The 24471-nt window shown below is 41.5% G+C and overlaps 2 protein-coding genes across 2 annotated transcripts; one reads left to right on the top strand and one right to left on the bottom strand.

Moving 5' to 3' along the window:
• Window positions 1–1527: 1527 nt before the first annotated feature.
• On the bottom strand, window positions 1528–6208 carry crfb16 (cytokine receptor family member B16; the record flags this gene model as incomplete). The annotated part of the gene is made up of 7 exons (XM_080778930.1): window positions 1528–1580; window positions 2224–2344; window positions 2454–2605; window positions 2987–3116; window positions 3764–3861; window positions 4876–5063; window positions 6132–6208. The coding sequence occupies 7 exons, from the start codon at window positions 6206–6208 to the stop codon at window positions 1528–1530; spliced, it is 819 nt and encodes a 272-aa protein (XP_080635056.1).
• Window positions 6209–10956: 4748 nt separating this feature from the next.
• Window positions 10957–14110, top strand: cldn15la (claudin 15-like a; the record flags this gene model as incomplete). Its single annotated transcript, XM_080778929.1, has 5 exons — window positions 10957–11173; window positions 12512–12676; window positions 13224–13305; window positions 13448–13561; window positions 14008–14110. The coding sequence occupies 5 exons, from the start codon at window positions 10957–10959 to the stop codon at window positions 14108–14110; spliced, it is 681 nt and encodes a 226-aa protein (XP_080635055.1).
• Between the last annotated feature and the right edge of the window lie 10361 nt (window positions 14111–24471).

Genomic DNA, 24471 nt, shown 5'->3' with positions numbered 1-24471 from the left:
GAGCTTTACAGACATACCAATATAGTAGCCAATCATATGCTGATTAGGCCAGTTGCTGTATAGCCTACCTATACCCGATCACCAGGGACCAACAACACACACACACACACACACACACACACACACAATAGCCTTCTATATAATGCTGCGCACATATATTATATATATTTAAAAAGAATACCCAGCATAATTTTTGGGAAGGCTAAGCCTTCCCTAGCCTTATACACACCCGCCGCCTATGGGCACTGTACTGTAGGCATATAATACCTGGCTAGGTGAAAACAAAAGAAACCTGATTAGCATTTGAGTACTTTTAACACCTCTGAACAGCCGGCGGAGAGGTTCACATTTTCGGAATTTTGCAACAGTCAGAGGGTCAATAATTCCCAGAAAATCTGTAATGTTAATATAAAATGTCCACTAAAATCTTCATGGGGGCTAAAAGGGGCTATTTAATTCTTCATGGGGGCTACAGCCCCATAGCCCCCACAGACTCGACGTCGTTGTCTGGAGGTCTCCTGTTTCTCTCTTCTCTCTTCCTAAAGAAGCATTAAGTTAACAGAGAATAATGACAAAAGTCACAAAACTAATATCACACATATTCCTTCACAGATATTAGGCCTCTCCTCTCTTTGTGTCAAATTGTGTGTGAGGCAAAGTGAAAAGGACTCATGAGGCCAATGAAATCTGTAATATGTGGCTGTGACGTTTGAACCTCAGCATCCATATTCTGGGGGAACATTAGGCAAAAATTTGCTATTATATTATAATATTTTTGACACTTGGTGTACATGTACAAAGCGGTCAAAAGTTTGCGTTTTTTGGCAATCTCCAGCCCCAGATGAAGGCTGGCTATGCGAGGCTAGGGGATTCAAGTGGTTAACTTTAGAGTTATACGTATATTTCTTCGGCTTAGACTGTGATTGGTTGAGACAAAAACAGGTTTCCATTTCAGACTGAAAATAAAATAAAATAAGTAAGTTACTGACAAAAGCTACACATTTTAATAACTGCCAGACATGAACCAACACATACTTTTAAAAATCAGTTTGTTTTAATGAACAAAATATGCTTTACTAATGTAACAATAATCATAATAATACAAAGTGCAATAGTTTAAATGTGAAGATAACAAGGAACAGTTTACTCAGCAGCAGTGATCGCCTCAATAAAGTTCTCAGCAACAACAAACATTATTTACTAATAACACATGTGTAATTATGTACAGTACAGCAAAACAATAAGCAAGCACCAGAAAAAATGGGTTGGGGGGGACTATCAAATAAACATTCTAACCACCTCCAACAAACAGTAGCAACATGTAATATAATAAATAGCAAAGCTACCAAAATTATCTTCAAAAAACAGGCTAAAAAAACTCAAAAAAGTTTTGGTTCCACTGTATTGAGTTCAGAGATCCAAAACATTTTTACTTCACATTCTCACGTCACATTGTGCGCTTGTAGATCTGCTACACTAGATTCATGTTGAAGATGGAAAGGCTGCGTTTCGCTTTTGAAGGCCTTTTCAGACGGGGAGCGAGTGACGCAAGGCATTGTCGCCTGGTTCAGTCTGCTCATCTGGGGCACGGGACTCATAGCGTGGAGAAAAATCACACCACAATCCAGGTCTAATCGCTCACTTACGTAATCGCCCCTCAACTTCTCTGCAGGTTCAAAATAAACGCACGCCTCTCATTGAAAATGAATTACTAAGACGCTCCCCGTCTGAAAAGGCCTTTAGTCATTATTATTATTATTTTTGATGATGAAGACATCAACAACAACAGCCCCATCAAAATCTAGTTTAATGACTGCTGAACCCGACTTTCCCGACTTTTGTTTTATTAGTTTTCTTCGCCGATTCTGATAACCTTTAAGACATACATGGTTTCCCTCAGACACAACATTTGGATCACATGACCGGAGGAAAAAACCCCAAAACTAATTCTCAGGACTTCTGGGAAATAGAGGTTCAATGCATTCCAACGGTGAATCAGCCTTCGTGTCGCTCTGTGGTCGCTTCTTTGTTTTGGATGGCGGTTTTGGAATGCGTTCTTTAAAATGAGATTCTTCTAAATATGGGTAGAAATGTAAAAGAAAAATAAATTCCAGCCTCTGCCCCTAAACTTCCCCCCTGCACCTCCCTGACTTCTTTCCTGCAGACAAAGCTAAAAATGTGTTTTGGGTAACATGGGTCTGATCTCTCCAGATTAGTTCATACTGGCTTCTTCAGTGAGCTCAGCTGTTTGTTGAGGAGGTTCAAAAGCAATGATCCTGTGGATGGGTTCGTAAAGCTCCTCCTCCACACGGGACACCAGTCTTTGCATGTGACAAACAGTTTGCTGCAGGAGGAAGATGAAGCGAAGAGGCATTGTTGTTGATTATTATGCTGAACATACAGATACTGTACTGTACATACATCATCTGGAAAGAAAGCATGGAGAGTCTCACCAGTGAGCTGGGCAGTGGCTCTTTGCTGAAATAAGACTGGCAGGCCTCTGGGTTACAGTGAACAAGTGACCAGAACACAGCCAACAGCAGACCTGCCATCAGCACCACTGTGACTGACACCGTTATGTGTGTCACCCATGATACAACAGGACCTGGGGGAGCAACAGCAAACATTACAGAGTATAATACAAATAGACCCTTCAGAAAAACACAGACAAAAATCATTGATTATGCAGGTTAAGATCCTTGGTTATATGCAGGCTAATATTCATACACTGTATATTTGTTCCCATCACCTTCACTGACATCTCTTTTGCTTTTCTTTCCATCATTTCAGTTCAACAGTTTCCATCTGATGATGAATGCATGTGCCTTGTGTGTGTTGTGTGGGTGGGTGCGTGCGTGCGCTGACTGCGCTCGCGCGCGTGTGTGTGTGTGTGTGTGTGTGTGTGTGTGTGTGTGTGTGTGAGTGTGAGTGTGTGCTTGCGTGCGTGCGCGTGTGCTTGCGTTGTGTGTGCAATGCGTGCACGTACTAGTGATGGTGACACACTGCAGGTCATTGCTGCTGTGCTTTAAGTAAAGGTGGATGCTGGCTTGGATGCAGTACACAGCTCCCTCCTGTAGGGAGGCGATGTGGAGCGGGCTGTGGTTCACGGTGATGACCTTTTTGATTGATTGATTGAAATATTTATTAACAGTTTGTAGAATTACAGTACATTTCAAGCAAACTCAATACAAAGACTGTTAACTGTGAGTGGACGACCCAATTAAGCATTACACTTGTTTACAACAGGGTCCACATTGTTCAATTCATCAAAACATTTAGAGACATACAAATAGACACTTCTACCTGCGGTGCAGCTTCTGCTTCCTGTAGGAGGAGGTGATACATGGTCTGCGTATTTTCTACCTTTTATTTAACCTTTTTATTTTTCATTTATCAAATATTAATTTTAATTTCAAATGGCAGAAAAATACAGGCATCGTACACTTCATCTGATCTGACTATCCTACAGACTATTTTATCCCATTGTAGCATCAAAAAAGGAAAGCTCAAATGATCATCTCTGTATAGCGTAACTCATGTCAAGTCTGTCAAATACATACAAGTTCAATATTATGCAAGATACATGAAATCACTGTAAATCACAAATTGACTACTGTACAGAATTGAAGCTCCTCTCAGCAGCTCCTCTCTCCTGATTGGATGAAACCATGGTGACCCACCAGGAAAAAAATATCTGTTTCTAAGCTGGAGAACCGTCCGTCCGTCCGTCCTGAGACATAGCAGAAAGTGCTTTAGCTCTCACCTGGAGCTGCTGTCCTTTCTTCCAGATGCTGATGCTCATGTTCAGAGCATCAAGGTGGGGCAGCTCTGTGAAGCTCACCTGGAGGCCACCTCCCATCACTGTCACACTCATCTCTGGTACAGTCAGGGTCGCTGTGTCGCACGCACGCACGCACACACACACACACACACACACACAGAGAGAGAGAGAGAAGAGGGCAGTGCTGGTGAGCTTTAGCAGGAGTGCAAATCCAGCTAAGCCTGAAACTGTATGCCTCCCAACCTTCTTCCTTGCTGCGAGTTGTGATGACACCTGAATTTACCCCTATACGATCAAATTAAGGTTGGTGGGTCGGATGGGTCAGGGGGTCGTTCGGTCTGAAGACTCCACCTTAGCCTGTAAGACTTGCCGTAGCACTTGCCCTTTTATGCAAAGGCTAAATGTAATTTTGATTGGTTAAACATGGGTTAAAGTTAGCTTTAGGTATGCTGCCCCGTGGGAAGTTAGGGTTAGGGTGAGGGTTTGAGATAGGTTGTAGTTGTAGGACTAATGACTGGTCTAACCAATGACTAGTCTAAACCAAGTACTGTCTAAACTAAGTACTGCACCCATTTTGATAGCATGTTATGTAGGCCTAGAGGCCCTAGTAGACAGATGCCAGGTCATTATTGACCTGGCATTGATAGTTTCAGTGTACAGATAATTGATTTTCTTTGGATATTCTATACTGTTAGATTGATGATAGGTTATTGCTTTACTTATGATACTGACTATTTATATGCATTTGATGTATTACCTGTGTTGTCCTTGTTTACTATAATTCGCTGTGGATTAAGAGCATCTGCTAAATGCCTAAATTGTAAATTGTAGGCCTAATTGTAAACTATCGGTTGGTGGGTCTGCAGTGTCTACTTACCTATGAATTAAAGGCTGTAATGAAATTTCCCCTTGAAGAGTGAATTACATCATAGGATAAAACAATACACTTGTGTACTACAGTTTAATTAAAATTAAAGAAAACTATACATCTTTGAAATGCTGAGGAAGGCCTATGTGCCAGTTAAACTTCAAGAGACCACACCTAACAAAATCAACAAAATAATTAACAAAATGATACAGAAACATAATCTTACTGTCTCGTCTGTTGAAGGGCCCACTGAGCGTGGCCCAGGGTGAGACCTGCAGTCTTCCACAGTGTCCTCTGATACGGATGTTATAGTCTGCGTCTGAGCCCAGGTCGTGGGTGAGGTCACACTCAGTGTGTGGGATACTCTGGCATTCGGGCGCGTTTTCCCAACTCCCGTTCAAGAGCTCAAACTCCCTGGAGGACACGAAAGACAGACGGACAGACAAGAAGAGAGGAAATATATATATTTTTTTTAATTTTTGAGTATTCAGCTATTAGTGTAGAATGTAGATTTTTTACTTACACAAACATTACATTCCCATTGACAATGATTGGAGAATTTTACGTCATAGTGCTTGAACAAATCTGCTTAGTGTCTTTTTTTGTCATACACAAAAAAAAACATAGTCCCATAGAAGTCCATGTATTTGGGCCCAACTTCACCTAGACTGTATTACCTTAATAAACATGGTCATGAATACTTTCTGCTTCCAGTCACTAGTTTAAAGTCTCATTTCTAATAATAATATTCTTTTTGGAAAATGATGGTCCCATTTATTAAAAAAATGACCATAAAGTCGCGTATGTTCTGAGGGGCGTGGCTACCGTTACAGTCTATGATCGGGATTCCCCACCCACCAAATAAAAAACAACTAAGAAGAAGGGGGAAGTCCCGCCTCATTGTCTGGGCCAGCCAATGGGCCAGCTGGGCCCAAACGGATCTAGAAAGATGGCGATGTACAATTCAAGGTACTAATCTTTTAATACTCTATGGCAGGGGTAGGCAACCTTAGGCACGGGTGCCAACATTGGCACAGGGGAGGGTGATCACTGGCACACTGGCATTAGTGTGAGAGAGAGAGAAGGTTTTTATTTTAAAATTAAATATTCAAAAAAAAAAGTGTAGTCAGTTAAATTAAGTCTATTCACATCTACAAATTACACGATAATTTACATCCTGCACATAATTGTACATTCATTCAAACTCCTACTGTAACTCATGACTGGGGAGGGATTACAGTAGGTGGGTTAATGCTCTGAGTTTAATGATCATCAAAAATATTTCTAAGCTTGTTATGTATATCCTATATGGACAATCAAAATCAGTTGGGAATATTTAATGTTGATGTGGTGTCATAAATATATAATTATGGCACACTGACTATCACGGAAATTAAAACATGGCACTTGATGTGAAAAAGGTTGCAGACCCCTGCTCTATGGTACTAATCCCAAACCCATCACTCAGTAGTCAGTACTCACCCCTGAAACTGAATGGAGTAGAGGAGTGCTGTACTGCAGTAGGCCTGCAGAGGGCTCCATTTCACTATGTGTCTCATGTTCACAGAGTCAATGGAAAGTCCAATGGGTGATGGCAACAACCAGGCATCTAACAAAAACAAAGAAACAGATACGCAAGCGTTCATGGCCAATGTGCACGTGCTATGAATAAATGTCTAAAGGCTGAAGCTCTTATTCTGAGGAATAATAATGATTTGAATAGAATAATAATTGTTTGGATATACTGTATACTGATATGGTGTTTTATAGTTAATAGTAAAGCTTTGCAGGTAGTAGGCCTAGTGCAATATTATGATAGGTCTGCATATTTGTGTTTTGTCAATAATTCTTTTTACAAAAACATATTTCTTTTATTGAAAAACACGGCCCCCCTCGTGCATTAAAAAGACAATATCATACTTTGACCCTGTCACCCTGATATATATTTTAACACCCACTACTACACCCTACTACCATAGGAACATCGCCAAAATATATATGTTTTTGTCATATGCAGACCTGGAAACCCGAAACCGTTATACATACTTTCATCTCATGATTAGATTACTGTAACTCCCTCTGTTCAGGAATGAGACAATCGTCTCCAGATGGTGCAGAACTTACCAGCTTACTTACAAACACAAGGAAACGTGAGCATACACCCACCCTGGCTATACACATAATTGATTGCCCTACATGGACTATCTCCCAGTTACTATAAGCCTGTGCTCCTACTGTACTACAGTACTGTAGATCCTCCCACAACTTGCCTTGTCTCTGCAATAACATGGCCTTGGCTCTTATAGGCTAGCAGTCAGTATTTCAGATTTTAAAAACACATTTGATTTGTATATATCAAGTGTTTGTCCTAACTTTGTAATATGTTTGGAAAGGTGCTATAGATTAATTAATTCATTTATTCATTCATTCAATATGGACGGATGTTTTCAATGAATCTAACATGGTTGAAATGGAGAAGAGATTTGTATAGAAAGATTGTCATAAAATCTAAATACTGCAATAGTGCAATCAGACAACTTAAAGGAGAATTTCGGACTAGGTTTTCTTACCTTTATTTGTAGTTGTTACTACCAATGGACCAAAGAGGTCCAGGTGTTATTTTGTTATTTTGCTTATTTCCATCGCTCAAAAATGCATTTTTTTAAAAATATATCCTCTCTTCATAATGTAAATAGTATCCCAAGCAGCACACTTTACTGCTTATTTAGATGGAAATAAGCGTATTAGCACTAAAAGCCAACGCCCCAATGAGGACTTATGGTAGGGGAAATAGCCTATAATGCAGGGCTTTTGTACAAATTAACACCTGGATCTCTTTGGTGGGGACATAACAACTACAAATAAAGGTAAGAAAGCCTTCTAGACCGAAATTCTCCTTTAAAAACTGTCTGGGCTGCTTACAAAATCCTGAGTAGACGTTACAATGAGCTCAAATTATGTTTGAACGTGAAATATACATTTAAGTAATTATAGATATCCTAATAGAAGAGTGTAATAATGTACTTACAGTTAGTTAATATGATGAAGAACAGGAGAACAGTGTGGGAGGAAGATCTTCTCATAGCCTCAGGGTCGCACGCTGTGTGTGTGTGTGTGTGTGTGTGTGTGTGTGTGTGTGTGTGTGTGTGTGTGTGTGTGTGTGTGTGTGTGTGTGTGTGTGTGTGTGTGTCTGTGTGTGTGTGTGTGTGTGTGTGTGTGTGTGTGTGTGTGTGTGTGTGTGTGTGTGTGTGTGTGTGTGTGTCAGCACATACTCCAGTGACAACGATATTTCATCTAAGCACAAATTGTCTGTTTTCAGCCCTCACATGACGATGAAACCTGGTTTCCCAGAGTCGCTGTCCCATTTGTTTCCACCGAACAGAAGTCCTCTCCAAAAAGACTATAAGGAACGGCACATTATCCGAAGGTGTATCCTTTCCTACCCATCTAAGCGTGCAATATTGCTAACCTATTGTTGTTAACCTATATCCTGTGTGTGATTCTCAGCTTCTCCGGTTTCAGAATCATCTCACACTATGACTGCTATAGCTTTTAAACGAGAAAAAAAAAGATTTTCTTTGAGGATTGGTCCTCAGTATGCCTACGGTAGCTCTCCTGGAATGTGTGTTTGAAGAGCTGTATATGACATGCTGATGACTTTAGGTTGCAATGCCAGTAGGACCAGTTAACATGTTGTTGTTGTTCCGTACAGAAGCCCCCTAGGCTGAGGAACAGTCCTCCCCGAAGTCACTTTAGCTGTATCATATTTCTTCCTCAGATTCACCTGACACATGGACTGGTTGTACGCAATAATTGCAGGCCTCGATCTGGTGAATAGAATAGATCACAAAAAAATATTTGTGCAGATAACACAAAGAACATCATCTTCTCCAAATAGTCAACCTGCCTATGACAGCTGTGTGTGCGTGCCTGCCTGCGTGCGTGCGTGCGTGCGTGCGTGCGTGCGTCTTCGTGTGTGCGGTAATGAAAATAAATCCACCACCTTTCATTTTGACATTTTTGCGACCGTAGCTCGCATTTACTATGAAAACCATATCTCCCTTCCGCCAGTTAGTTAGTCACCCACGTGTCGTGATCTTCATATGGAGATGGCCATATATGGTGGCGTGACGTGTCACAAGGCGGACCATATATGGCCATCTCCATATGAAGATCACGACACTGACCTAATCAAACCCTGGATAACCATACATGGAGAAGACTGGATCATCACCTATCTGCATATATGGAGCCGGCCAGCAACTCTACATCTGACCTCAAACCTCACACACACACACACACACACACACACACACACACACACACACACACAAACACACACACAAACACACGTACGCTCATACTCACACTCACACATGCATGCACGCATGCATGCATGCATTCATCCACGCATGCATGCACGCACCCTTGTTTGTCTGACATGCTTGTCATAAACGGGGAACACACAGGAGGAAGTGTTCTCCTTCTGAATAGGCTATACTGTTCCAACTAAGCCTATCCTTTTTTTTAAATATTGTAATTGTATTCAACAGTGCTTTCAATGTGTAATTATAATTGCACTATAATTGCTCTGTTTTAATTTGAGTCGACTCATTGTTCATGTGCTAAATATTACACTTGCCAAAGATTCATATGAGGATATGACATGTGGAGCAGAAATATTAACTGGATGAAGAAATATGATCATGTAGCTTTATACAAGCACAATGTGTATTCACAGGCTGATAGATTGAATGTCAAGACCTCATTACATGTCATGTGAGAGCACTCAAACATCTGTAGATTCAACCGACAGTTGAATCTATTTTTCAACAGCGTTTATTTTTGCAGTTCAGTGACAGTTTGTAATTGTTGTGTTTCGTGCGACTCCACAAGAGACAGAAACTGGGCTAGTGGTGAAGTTGAACTTTAGACTTCCATGATCATCAACCATTAACTAGCCACACCATAAAGACATAAAGCCATAAAAAGTAACATTGACCCACTCACCATCTGTATACTGGTATCCTTTATTCCTTGTTTTACATTATGGAAACCAGTCGAAGGGAAACGCATTCAGACAGGAGACAAGCACTGTACTCTATTTTGGACACAACATCCATTATGTTGGATCTGGTAATCTGATATGTTGGACTCATTATTGTCATTAAATAGACACATGCATGCAGTACATGTATAATAATCCCCTGTGCAGTGTGATTCATATCTAGTTCTCTGTCTCATCGTCATAAAATCCTTATCTTGGTTTCACAGCAACTGCATTATACTCCATTTCATTTTCGGTTTTCTGACATACATGTATAGTGATCATTGTGTGTCCATTTTTTATTATTACTAATGTGATTGCTCATTCATTTCCATTCATTTCCATACCCTAAGGGCGAGGTCGCGTGCAAGAATCCGCCTTGATGACGGCAGACTGCTGGGCGAGCGCTGGCGCTTTGACATGGGGGTCAGATCAACATATGGAATGAATTATGTACTGGCCATATATGGTGCGTGTCTTGAGTATACATGGGGTTTGCTGAGGTCAGATCAACTATGGAATGTCAGAACAGGAAGGACGGGTGGGGAGGGATCAACAAATGAAATGTCAGAACATATAGCTCCATATATGGACATCTAAGCGTTTGAGGTCAGATGTAGAGTTGCTGGCCGGCTAGTAGATCTAGGTGATGAACAATCTAGGTGATGAACAATTACAAAACAAACTATCGCGTTGTGTATATAAATTGCCTCAGTCTTTGATCTACTGGCATGCCCCAATGTTATAGCTATTTTTATGTACTCAAAGCATTATGTCTGTTCAACACCACAGGAGAAAACTCTGTGAAATTGCGAATGTGGCTGTACAATCTGACACGAGTCGCGAGGAATCACGTATACTCCGTTGACTGGGGTCCCCCAGGGATCTGTTCTTGGCCTCTTTTTGCTGAATGTTCCGCTATTTCACCCACTTTTGACCAATTATTACATGCCCAGAATAGGTATATTATGGTTAAGGTGTGGCCATGAAATTCATATGTCACTGCCACTGTCATCGTCATGGCAATCAATACTGGGACAGAGGGGTGTACGTAGGGAGCGGCTCCCAGCGTTTTATGGCCCTCGCAAGGTGTAAAGTCCTCAACACCGAACCATAAACCTCATTTACAAGATACAACGGCAGGGAAGAGACACACACTTCTAATACTAAAGGCTAGCGTGTGCCTGTAGACGAGCAGTTTGGGATTTGTTGTGGACAGATATTTGAGCTGTTGACCCTTGGATTTGTTTGGGAGCCATCATGTCTACGGCCGTGGAAGCCACTGGGTTCTTCCTGGTAATCGCCAGCTGGCTGGTGACCGGGGCCTCGCTGGCCAACGACTACTGGAAGGTGTCGACGGTGTCAGGCAGCGTCATCATCTCCCAAAGACAGTTTGAGAACCTCTGGCACGCCTGTGCCGAGAACAGCGGCGGTATCGCAGAGTGTCGGGACTTTGAGTCCATGCTTGCACTCCCAGGTGAGAAATACCGATTACCTCAAAGCTGAGCTCCTTGGTTTAATTCCTGTTACGCTGATGTGTCTTTGAGCAAGGCACTGATGATATGAGCTACTATATGACCACTGGCTGCAGTTTCAACAGTGGCACTTGTTGAACTTGGTAATTGGCGACACATTTTCCAGTGATTGTCTAAGGTCTAAGGCTTAATAATAACAATAATATGAATAATACCACGATCAGGACTTGTTTGAGGACCTGAGCTGAAAGGGTAGACTACTACTGTATGTCATGGGTTTTCAATCAGATAAAGACACAGGTTTTATGACCAGTGTTTTCCCGCCTATGTCACTGGTTATTCTCTAACTTATATGGTACCAAAGATACAGCATGAATGTACAACTTTATATCCAAAGTTATTATCAATGATGTCTCATGTTTTAATATTTTTAGTTTAACTTGAGCATTGTACACGATGTGTGATGTTGCTTAATTGTCTTAAATCCTTCATGGGCGCCATTTTGATGAATACTCTTCTGACAACAAAATGGGGGAAAAGCTGAGCCATTTATAGAAGCCGTCCATTACTATAGTTTGACTAAAACAGGTCGATGACTTAAAGTGTCTTAAATATTAACATTTTAAAATGTATTCAAAATTATAAGAAGAAACTTTCACCCATTGAAGTGAAACATAATAAAATGCAATGATATAGTTTGACTTACAAATGTCCTTGATAACAGTCTTTTAGTATAATACATTGTTCCATAAACTGTTTTGCTGTAAAGCACTGTATAGTGTAATCCAAATATACATTTATAATTATAATAACAATGTTATATGACGGGCCTTTAAAAACACCCTGTACAATATCAACAACAGGAGCAGAAGAACAGAAGTACCAAAGACCAAATTACAGGAGTAATAATGTTTATCCTGCTAAAACGCAGTACCTACTGTACTAACACAACTAAAAAGATACATTATCCAAAGGCCTGTCTAAATAGTTGTGTCAGTATAGTAAATTAATGTATGATTTTTGTTTTAGGCTATTGGGTGTGGCAGCTTTTGTGATAGCACTCTTCTTTACCATACAGCTTGTAATGTTTGTTTGATTGATTACTTTATTGACTATTATTAAAGTTGTATGCATTACACGCACGCACGCGTCGCCACACCTGCACACCACACCACACCACCACACACACACACACACACACACACACCACACCACACCACACACACACACCACACCACACCACACCACACCACACACACACACACACACACACACACACACACACACACACACACACACACACACACACAGTAAAAGGTGATTTGTGTTGGTGTGTGTAGGTCATGTGCAGGCGTGCAGGGCCCTGATGATCATCTCTCTACTGATGGGGTTGGCCTGTATGATCGTGTCCCTGCTGGGACTGAAGTGCATCAAGATCGGCTCCGCCACAGACCAGTCCAAGGCCAAGATCGCTGTTTCCGGCGGCACCCTGGCCATTCTCTCTGGTGAGTTCGGACTGTTTAGGGTTTGCCCCAAATAACATTATCCCCACACTTCTGGAACCAGCGTTCACGCTATACCGCTCACCACATAATCCAAGAAGCCAAAAGCTTCCCCTGCCATTTACTGAGTTTGGATGACTGACTGACAGATTACGAGTCATTGGCGCAAATTTGGGAGCATTTTTTAAATTAGCTACCTTCACAACATGTTTTGTTCAGCTTTTACTTGATCATACTAGAAATGTTCACAGACAAACGTTTTGAGAATATTCACTGATAGGTCACCCATTGGAAACCCAGCACAGACAATATGGTCCAGGATATTACATGAGAAACACACTCCCTTCTTACTGCCTTGCTCAAAAGCACCAACTGCTGAAGTCTCATAGAAATGTACTTGATCCATAATGTCTCCCAAGGGGCTTGTAATAAAACCGACCAAACCAACGGAAAATGTATGAATGAATAGGAATATGTCTGTGACAATGACATCATGATGACACGATAATATTTATCTTTTAAACACTTTAAACGTATATGTCTCCTGCAGGTCTGTGTACGATGATAGCAGTGTCCTGGTACGCCAGCCAAGTGGTGGAGGATTTCAACAACCCTTTCTTTGCTGGTGTGAAGTAAGTCAACAACACTGAGAAACAATAGTTTTATGGCATGTACAGTATTATATGATGGAGGGCTTTTAGTTTGCTGTTTGAAACAATAAATACAGGAAGTGGACTTTTTTATTACCCACTCTGTCATATTTTCTGTCTGCAGGTTTGAACTGGGCACCGGTTTGTATATAGGATGGGGCGGGGCTTGTATGGCCATTCTGGGTGGAAGTATGCTGTGCTGTGCCTGCAAGAGAGTGTCCAGTGGACAGAAGAAAGGGTACGTGACTATATCTGACCACCTGCATCACAAGGCAGCACGTTTTAGTTCAAATGATGTATGTAAACACAGTTCTGATAATATTATGCCGTTCCAAGGTGAAGGTTTTAAGGGCCGATTCATACTCCTATTTTAGAGCCGAATAAAATTCGGCTCTGTAGAGCCTACAATGTGACGTCATTTGAGGTTCGGGGGGGCGGGTACCGTCCTAAAGTCGGCTCTTCGGTGCTACAGAAAATTTCTGACCAGCCGAAATCATTTCGGCACTACAGCGCCGAAACAGCTGTAAAATAGGAGTATGAATCGGCCCTTAGAATACAAACAGTTTCCTAGTTCTAGTAGCCGCAGGGTTATTGTAGTAGTTGTAAAAGTTACCTCAGCTGCAGTACAGTACCAGTAGTATTAGTCACAGTATTTCCGCTGACCTATGCCACCTCTTTCTCCAGGGGTTACTATGGTGGCAATGGCAACCAGTCCCAGACACATAAAATCTACACGGCAACATCCAGGTCAGAGCCTGAAACAACCAAGAGCCAGGCCTACGTCTGATGTCACTTCCTGTTTCCCACTTCCTCCTTCCTGCCAGGGACACCACCGTCCGCCTAGCCAGACAACTATTCCACGATCTCCGAATGCTATATATAGAGTCTGAAAATACACATCCCCAAAGCTGAGAAAGGCAGCTGTCATCTGATCGTTGATTCCGTTCATGAAAATGTATTTTGAAAATATCTTTATATTTTATTTTTTAATTTCCATTTCTGATAAGCAGCATATAGGCTTCGGCCATTTGTCATATATATATTGGGACAAAATTGCGCGGCTGTAAAGACAAAACGGAAGCGCTTTATCCCCGGATCATTTTCAGAACTTCTGTTGCTCCAGACTGTATGACGGAATTAAGCTTTTGAAAATTGTGGGAGCCAACAGTCTGAGACTATACTGTCTATATTCCCTTCCTCTGCATTGTTTTTTTTAGAAAGTATTAGAAAGTATTGTTCATTTCTTTTTAGGTTTTCATTTTTAATGTTGAATCAAAATAATTATAGAAGTATATAAAATTATATTTGTAATTGCAATAAGTGGAAGTGGAAGCCAGATTAGATGCAGTACAGTATGCAAACTTTATTGTTTTCTAAATAAATTTGTTTTCATATGAGGGCACATGTATTGTTGTTCAACACATGCATTGCATTGCAATAATACATAGAATGTATACATAATAATATGTTACACATAATTCAACACATAATTTGAAAGTATAGGCATATAGTATCTTCCTCCATAATATTTAATTAGTATATGCTGGCACATATGTGTCATATATTTATGACTGTAGAAAGTATGTATTAGCATACATTTACATCAGTATTGTCTGTGAACATTTTCAATATTATGTATAGCATAAAAGCGTATAGAATACTTCCGTAAGGGTGGGTGAGACTGGGTAGAAGGTCGTCTTTATGCACTCGGCTGTCTGAGTGGTAAAGTATCTGCTCACCACAACAGAGTTTAGGGGAGCCTGATTTGTACCTGAGTAAATGAGTTCTCCCTATTAGCAAGAGAGTTAAGCAGAGAGTTAGCCAGATAGTTATTTATCTGTTCTCATAGACTCTATAATAGTGTGGCACCTATAAGGCCGCCAGGCGGACACGAGAGGGTGTGGGTTAACGTGATTATATTGCCACGACAGGGATGCTGTCAGGAACGAGACGAAGTCGAGTTCCGCAAGCATCACTGAAGTGGCAATGATCACGTTAAACCACACCCTCGAGTGTAATATTGCAATTCTACAACAGTTACCCATTGGTCGGGGGGGTAGGACCAAGGGATTTGGGATTTGTTTATAAACCTTTTGGTATTTGTTTATAAACATTTGTGATTTGTTTATAAACATTTGTGATTTATTTATAAACATTTTGGGATTTGTTTATAAACATTTGGGATTTGTTTACAAACATTTGGGATTTGTTTATAAACATTTGGGATTTGTAAGTCTCATGGGGGGGGTAGGACCACTACCAGTTGACCTGTAGTAAGTCTCATGGTCGGGGGGGTAGGACCAAGGGATTTGGGATTTGTTTATAAACATTTTGGGATTTGTTTATAAACATTTGGGATTTGTTTATAAACATTTGGGATTTGTTTATAAACATTTTGGGATTTGTTTATAAACATTTGGGATTTGTTTATAAACATTTGGGATTTGTTTACAAACATTTGGGATTTGTTTATAAACATTTGGGATTTGTAAGTCTCATGGGGGGGGGGGGGGTAGGACCACTACCAGTTTACCTGTAGTAAGTCTCATGGTCGGGGGGGTAGGACCAAGGGATTTGGGATTTGTTTATAAACATTTTGGTATTTGTTTATAAACATTTGTGATTTGTTTATAAACATTTGTGATTTGTTTATAAACATTTGTGATTTGTTTATAAACATTTTGGGCTCTGTATAATATGTTGCCTAGGGCCTCAAAAGGCCTAGAACCGGCACTGGTTACCCTTAAAACTAAGAAAATCGCTGAAAGAATATATTTTTATAATGACAGATGTAGTCACTACGACCACAAATGTCCCAAGAAACTAGCTAGCCTATAGCCACAGAGTTTGCTAGCTCTCTGGGAGAACAGAGCAGCTGAATTCTTTGTTTTGATTAGGTGGTGAATGCAGGTGTTGGTTTAACCCACGGCTAGAAGGCTGTTTCAACCAATCAGATTGCTTCCTCGAAACGACCTGTGGTAGAATGAAGATTGAATCAGACCTGCATGGGCATGAATGTTAGACAGGGAGGCAGAAAACAGCAAACAAGTGTATGAATGGCAGTACACGTATAACATTCCTCCATCCATCTTCAACCACTTATCCAGAGTCAGGTCGTGGGGGCAACAGTTCCAGCACAGAGAGCTCCAGACTTCCCTCTACAGAGCAACATTATAGTAACTTCATCTTGGGGTATCCCAAGGCGTTCCAAGGCCAGTTTGGAGATACAATCCCACCATCTGATTCCTTGGTCTGCCCGGGGGTCTCCTTCCAGTGGGACGTGTAACGAGGACCTCCCTAGGGAGACACTTGGGAGGCTTAGATCCCCGAACCACCTAAGCTTGCTGTTTTCCAAGCAAAGAAGCAGCGGGTCTATTCCGGGTGACTGAACTTCTCACGCTATCTTTAAGGCAGCCACCCGTCTGAGAAAACTCATTTCAGCCGCGACCTTATTCTTTCATGACCCACACATCATGACCATAGTAGTCTCGCGTAGCCAGACAACTATTCGACAATCTCGGAATGCTAGAGAGAGAGAGAGATAGAGAGAGAGAGAGAGAGAGAGAGAGAGAGAGAGAGAGACAGAGTATAGGATGCCTCGCAATGCGACACAATGAGTAGGCTACTTTTGCTTTAAGTACATTTTGATGCCAATACCTTTTGTACTTTTACTCAAGAACATTTTGAATTCCTTTTGCTTGCATGCAACAGAGTATTTCTATATTGCAGCAGTAGTCTACTTAAGTGAAACATTTGAGAAAATGTTTTCCTGCACCACTGATAGGCATGCACGTAGCATGCTGTGAAGACTTTTGAGTTGAGCAGATGCCAGTTCCCTGTCTGAGTGTAATCCAAATCTATCACCATGGATACCTCAGCCTCCGTCTGCTGACTGTGGAGAACAAGGGATTTAAATCTGCCCACTAATCACTTCACATGCACAGGACCAGTGGACCGCTGGTGGGTTCAACAAGTCTGCCCACTAATCACTTCACATGCACATGCAGGACAATTCGTCGACTGAAACTATAACGCCAACTGCCTTCTTTCACTGATGAAAACTAAATAAAAACAAAGCTATGGTGAATAAAAGTATATGACTAAATATGAAATAAATTAAAACCAGACTGCAATGTTAGGGAGGGAAGAGTGGAGAAGACATCCATCCAGTAGAACTATAAGACAGATGGACTCTGAAAATAGCAGATCTATACAACACATTGTCTGACGTCTGTAGAGTCAGTGAGCTTTGTTGAGCTGCTATTTTCATCATGTAACCATGTGTATAAATGAGCCATTACGATGCCATATCAAGGCCTGTCAAAATATTTTTTGTCAACAAAGTCAACTGTAGATTCAGTTGACTAAAACTAGACTAAAACTAAAACATTTCACATGACTAAAACTGAAGTGCTCAATCACAGTAGGCTACCAGTGTTGATTTATTTTAACAGCAAATGTCAATTTAGTTTAATTCAGTCATAGTCTTTTGAATACAATTCTATAGTTTGAGTCATATTTTAGTAGTCTGAAATGTTTTAGTTTTAGTCCCGTTTTAGTCACTAATAAAATATATCAAAATATCATTTCAACTAAATCTACAATCAACTAACATTTATTATGGCGTGCCATGATGGTGTCATAATACCTGAGTGAGTTACACTTGACTGCATGCTTAAATAGCCAATCTACAAGCTTGACTATTTTCGGAGCACGACGTATGTGGACAACCAATCATAACATATGCCAATTGTCTTCGTCCCTCCCTAACATAACACATTTATACTTGAGTTAAAGTAGGCTACTTGCGTAATACTTACGTATGAAGTGCATGTGTGACCGACTAGTCACTATACCCAATGTACCCATAGTACCCAGGGCAATGAAGGACACAACACAGGGCAGCTTTCTTAAGTAGTCTGGTTTGATCAGTTCAGGGAATAATTCACAATAATATTACTTTACACAGGAGAGCAGATGGCTCTCCACTGTCCGAAGACAGAAGCTCTCTCCTATGGCAAGCCGTTTTAACATTTAATCAAACCACCCTCCTATCTGTAATATATGTTTTAGATATCCAAAACCATGTTTCTCCTAGTCAGAACTGCATTCTTGCTAGTAGAAATTGTAATTCAGGATATCTTGAATTCAGTTCTTCCTAGTCAAAATTAACATTACTCCTATCAACTGTCATTCTTCCTAGGAGAAATTAAGTTCTTCCTAGGAGAAATTAAGTTCTTCCTATGAGAAATTAAGTTCTTCCTAGGAGAAATTAGTTCTTCCTAGGAGAAATTAAGTTCTTCCTATCAACAACTCACATTACTCCTAGGAGAAATTAAGTTCTTCCTATCAACAACTCACATTACTCCTAGGAGAAATTAAGTTCTTCCTAGGAGGAATTACATCACTTTTTCCATTCATGTGTATTAATTGGGCTTTTAGTTTCAGAAAGTCATGGTGATATCGCTATATTTGAATTAGGGCTTAAGTGGTTAATTCGCAATGTATTTATACTTGTCCCTTCCTTGAAACCACAGCCACGCCTCTTGTGCGTGTGGTCTCTGTATCTCTCTCTCTCTCTCTCTCTCTCTCTCTCTCTCTCTCTCCATGTTAAATCCTATAGTGTGCTGAGCTAGGGGGAACAACCAGTCCCAATCCTCTCAGCCTCAAGAAGTCCACATGTGAGCCAACTCCTGCTGTCTGTCTGTTTATCTCTCTGGATGCCATTTTGGTTGAGAAGGGGAGAGGCCGGCGTCGAAAGTTTACACCAGGCTCACCTGATTGGCTATCAGTGCTAACGGACCCTAGGTACATATAGAGGTATCCATCCTGACCATCCCTCTGCTTCCATTCTGTATACACCAACTACTACAACAGGTCAGTGAGTGTCTACAGGTGCGTGTGTGCATGCGTATATGCGCGCGCGCGCGTGTGTGTGTGTGTGTGTGTGTGTGTGTGTGTGTGTGTGTCTGACTCTGTGGTATATGATACTGTAGATGTATCAAGTAGAAAGTGGTAGTGTTACAGTATGTATTGGTAGCGACAGTTTTGTTAGCGCTTCGATTGATTGAATATACTTTATAAGACAGGAATGTAAACTGCACATACGTAGCCTACAGTAAAACATTTGGGCTAAATGGATAGTCCTGCATGGGGACTTGTTTCCATTGTGGTCCTATGAATGCAATTCACCAATAGAGCACTATTGGAGTACAGAGGAGGGGATAAAAGGAGGGGATAAAAGGCAGCTGTTCATTTCAATGGGATTTAACGTCCATCTCCACTCCAGGTGGAGGTGCTTGTTCAGATTTAATGTCCATCTCCACTCCAGGAGGAGGTGCTTGTTCAGATTTAATGTCCATCCATCTCCACTCCAGGTGGAGGTGCTTGTTCAGATTTAATGTCCATCCATCTCCACTCCAGGTGGAGGTGCTTGTTCAGATTTAATGTCCATCCATCTCCACTCCAGGTGGAGGTGCTTGTTCAGATTTAATGTCCATCCATCTCCACTCCAGGTGGAGGTGCTTGTTCAGATTTAACGTCCATCTCCACTCCAGGAGGAGGTGCTTGTTCAGATGTAATGTCCATCTCCACTCCAGGAGGAGGTGCTTGTTCAGATTTAATGTCCATCTCCACTCCAGGAGGAGGTGCTTGTTCAGATTTAATGTCCATCTCCACTCCAGGTGGAGGTGCTTGTTCAGATTTAACGTCCATCTCCACTCCAGGAGGAGGTGCTTGTTCAGATTTAATGTCCATCTCCACTCCAGGAGGAGGTGCTTGTTCAGATTTAATGTCCATCTCCACTCCAGGAGGAGGTGCTTGTTCAGATTTAATGTCCATCCATCTCCACTCCAGGTGGAGGTGCTTGTTCAGATTTAATGTCCATCCATCTCCACTCCAGGTGGAGGTGCTTGTTCAGATTTAACGTCCATCTCCACTCCAGGAGGAGGTGCTTGTTCAGATTTAATGTCCATCTCCACTCCAGGAGGAGGTGCTTGTTCAGATTTAATGTCCATCTCCACTCCAGGAGGAGGTGCTTGTTCAGATTTAACGTCCATCTCCACTCCAGGTGGAGGTGCTTGTTCAGATTTAATGTCCATCTCCACTCCAGGTGGAGGTGCTTGTTCAGATTTAACGTCCATCTCCACTCCAGGAGGAGGTGCTTGTTCAGATTTAACGTCCATCTCCACTCCAGGTGGAGGTGCTTGTTCAGATTTAATGTCCCCACTCCAGGAGGAGGTGCTTGTTCAGATTTAACGTCCATCTCCACTCCAGGTGGAGGTGCTTGTTCAGATTTAATGTCCCCACTCCAGGAGGAGGTGCTTGTTCAGATTTAACGTCCATCTCCACTCCAGGAGGAGGTGCTTGTTCAGGCCAGTGATTCACATCCTTGAATGCACTGCATTGTGGGTCGCAGACACATTTCTTATGGGTCCCTTTATTTTTTGTTATTTTCTTTTTCATAATTATTATTTCAAAATATTTTCAAATTGTATCCCCAAAAAGGTTAAAATTTGTCATGAATTAACAACAAATTCATTGAAGAAATAAAATAAATTCTAAACAATTCCATAAATTAGAAAATAAATGTTTAGGAAATAGTGAAAATAGCCAATCTGCAAGCTGACTACGTGGCCCAAAACGACGCATTGTTAGCTTGTAGATCGGCAATTTACAATAGTTTGGGTCCTTGTTTGGGCCCACATTGTTATAGCACTTTACAATAATGACCCGTTATAAAGCATTTATAAACGTTTATAAGCAGTTTGTAGACTATTAACAAATCATTAATATCCTGTTTGTTGACATTCGTAAATGATTACTAAAACCGTTATAACTACAAATAATTTATAAGGTATTAGTATGTAGTAAACTATTCATTAATAAGCCATTTATATACATCTGTAAATTATTATTAAATCATTTGTAATGACCCATTATCAAGCATTTATAAACGTTTATAAGCGGTTTGTAGACTATTAACAAATCATTAACAACCTGTTTGTTTACATTTGTAAATGATTACTAAAACCTTTATAACAAATTTACAAATAATTTATAACAAACATTAGCTAACATGCTAACCGTTTTTCAAACAATTAAATAAACAATGTCATATGATACCATGTCATACAAAAAAACGAATGTTACTGAATAACACTACAGCACTCATGTTACTGAGTAAACATGAGTGCATATCTGGCCACTTATATGAAGCTTAGATGTTTGTAATTAATTTTTGTGCCCGGAGACCATCTTACCCTCAGTATAGAGTTCCTCTGTACTGGGTTGTTTATTGAATAGACATGGAGTATGGTCGTTTATGGGCGCGTCGCATGCCAAGCATGGGACGTGCGGCATAAACAGCCATGGCATGGAAGGACGTTAGGGGAGCCAGCATGGTCATCTAAGGTCATCGCCACACGCAAGCGTGTAGCGTGCGACTTGGATGGCCTGGGGCGGGGAGATGCCATTAGAGGTGCCGGCGTGAACATCAAAGGTCATCACTACACGCGAGTGTGTAGCGTGCGGCTTAGATAGTCAGGGGCATGAATGACATCGGGAGGTGCCGGCGTGATCATCTAAGGTCATCGCCACACGCAAGCGTGCATCGTGCGGCTTAGATGGTCCAGAGCACGAGACGTGGGCGATGGTGGGATTGAGGGGTTCTAGGGGTTGTGGACCCAGATACTTTGGCTTCGGGGTCGAGGCGTGCGCCGTGCGAAATGTGTAGAAACTTGTGTTTAAGTACCCAGGGTGATTGGTGAGGTAGGAGTGGTCGGCCTGGTTGGAGGTGGGTGATTGGTTGGCACGGGTGGCACAGGGTGGAGTTTACGGTGGCAGGGTGGTGATTGGTTGTCTTTTGCTTGGTCAAACCTCCTGAACATCAGTTGTTCCAACTCCATTAATAGCCTCACGTTTGAACTTGCCACAAAGCCCCGGCATCCAACGAGATTAAAAGGTTTGGTGACCACTGCTGTACAACATTCTCCAAAGGGACTGTGAGCTCTATACAAAGTACAACTTGTGCTGTGAGTCGGACGACAGGACTCATCAGGGTCATCTCCACTATCACTAGTAATCCAAACCGCAGACACCAGCTTTTCAGCTTGCCAGGCAGCAGCATGGATTTGTCAATGACCTGACCTCCAGACCTTTAATGAGTTTAATGAGTCTTTCAGCTTTGAGTCATACCATCTTCCTAGGAATTTGATCGGCTTTTCTTTTTTTCACGGTATAGGTTCTTGATCGAAGAAACTGTGTTCAATCAGTTTGCCTTGACTATAGAGGTGCTGACAGCATATTATGTGCCTTCTTCATACCCTGAAGAAGGCAGTTAGCTGCCGAAACATTGTTTTGCATTACTCTGTGTCCAGAATAAAATATTCAAATTGTCTCTTGAAAACTATCAATATTATGTGTTGACACTGATGTATTACAATGTGTTGACTGTACAATGCAACACTGTTAACATGTGTATCTCTAACTCTCTGTGTCTATCTCCCTCCCCACTTTTCTCATCCAGATATAACTGACACAAACCAAAGAAGATGTCCAGATGTTTCAAGAAGATTTCCAAGGACAAGTCTGTGAGTCTGGTCATGAATACAGATCAAACTAGAACTGCACTCTGTCGAGTGCATACTTGCTTGTTGCACTAGTGCGCAAGCAGAGCGTGCAAGTACTTTCGACCGCTACAAACTGTCAAATCTCAGTTTCTCTGTGAAGGAACGTTTGAAATGTTGAATTATTAGGTTTAACTATTTGCTACCTACCTACTTTATGCATGTAAAAACGTAATGACTACTTGTGCCTGATACGGCAGTGGTGCCAGATTACATACATGCATACATAGAAGCATTACCTTTAATCCTCCCAACAACACTAACATTTATAATCATTTCCTATGTATACATGTATGAAATCTGGCACCACTGCCGTATCAGGCACAAGTATTCATTACGTCATTTGCTGGGACGGTGCATACGCATCAAAAGTGCTGGGACGGTGCATACGGGCCCTGGGCGAAACTAGTACTTGCGCGTGGTTGCCTATCTCTATAGGAAATGGAATATTGTTCAATTAGAAGAGTTGAGTTGGGTATGTCACTGTACTGTCCAATCAGATGAGGGCAAAGCGCACAAATGCCTTGGGAAGGGTTCCGAATCGCTAGCCAATCGGAGGGGAGAGTAGAGAGTTATTGCACCATGTGTAAACGTTTTTGAGGGGTGCTAGCCCCTCCTATGTCCAGCTTTGAGGGTTTGTGCACACACAAACATTGTGTTAACACAAACATTTAATGCCATTGACAATGAATGGCCAGCTTTGAGTGTTCACAAACATTGTGTAAGCACAAACATTGAAGACGAAGGTGGAATGAGACATGTACATGTATGTATGATGATGAGAGCACCCCTCATTTAACACAGGTGTGATTTTTTTTAAACTATTTAAACATTTTCAATGATTTTAGTGCTGGACTCCATCCTTCTGACAGGGGGTACACATGGCAGTTTATCCTTCTCCTTCTCCTACCAAACCACTCTGTTATAGTACACATCTCTCCATGCACAAAACAATCTTCATGCCACCCGAATCCAGATGCACTACATTGCATCCACGCAACTGTCCCATTTACTGTACAAATGTTGTTTATGATCAAACCACCATCCAACTGCCCAGCTTGCTGTGACGTCAAAATCGTCACAACTTTACACAACACCTTCTCCAAAGACTCCACCAGCACAGAGCAGCCATCCGAGGGTCCCTCCCCCTTTCACCCCTCTCTTATTACGGTGCTGCTGTGTGACACACACACACACACACACACACACACACAATGCAATCGCCCACTCCACAAGCAAGACACATACAACAACGACCCATGTCGGGTTATGTGGGGTTCAGAAGTGTTGCATGTCTGCACTGATTGTTTCAGCTGCCTATAAAAAGCTGCCAGGAAGCACACACCCACTCTGTGTTAGATCAGTGAGAGGGCATGGTTGAGCTGCACACCAACATGCCCTATCTGTTTGCTGCGTGTGTCATGCCATATTTCCCATGCTGTAAACCTTCTTTTGGGAATAAACCACGGTGTGGCTGCATTTTACCTCCTGACTGACTGCGTGCGTGCGTGCGTGCGTGTCG

Source organism: Protomyctophum bolini, assembly GCF_963924005.1.
Source record: "Protomyctophum bolini genome assembly, chromosome: 12".
Lineage (NCBI taxonomy): Eukaryota > Metazoa > Chordata > Actinopteri > Myctophiformes > Myctophidae > Protomyctophum > Protomyctophum bolini.
This window is presented reverse-complemented; position numbering and strand designations above follow the sequence as displayed.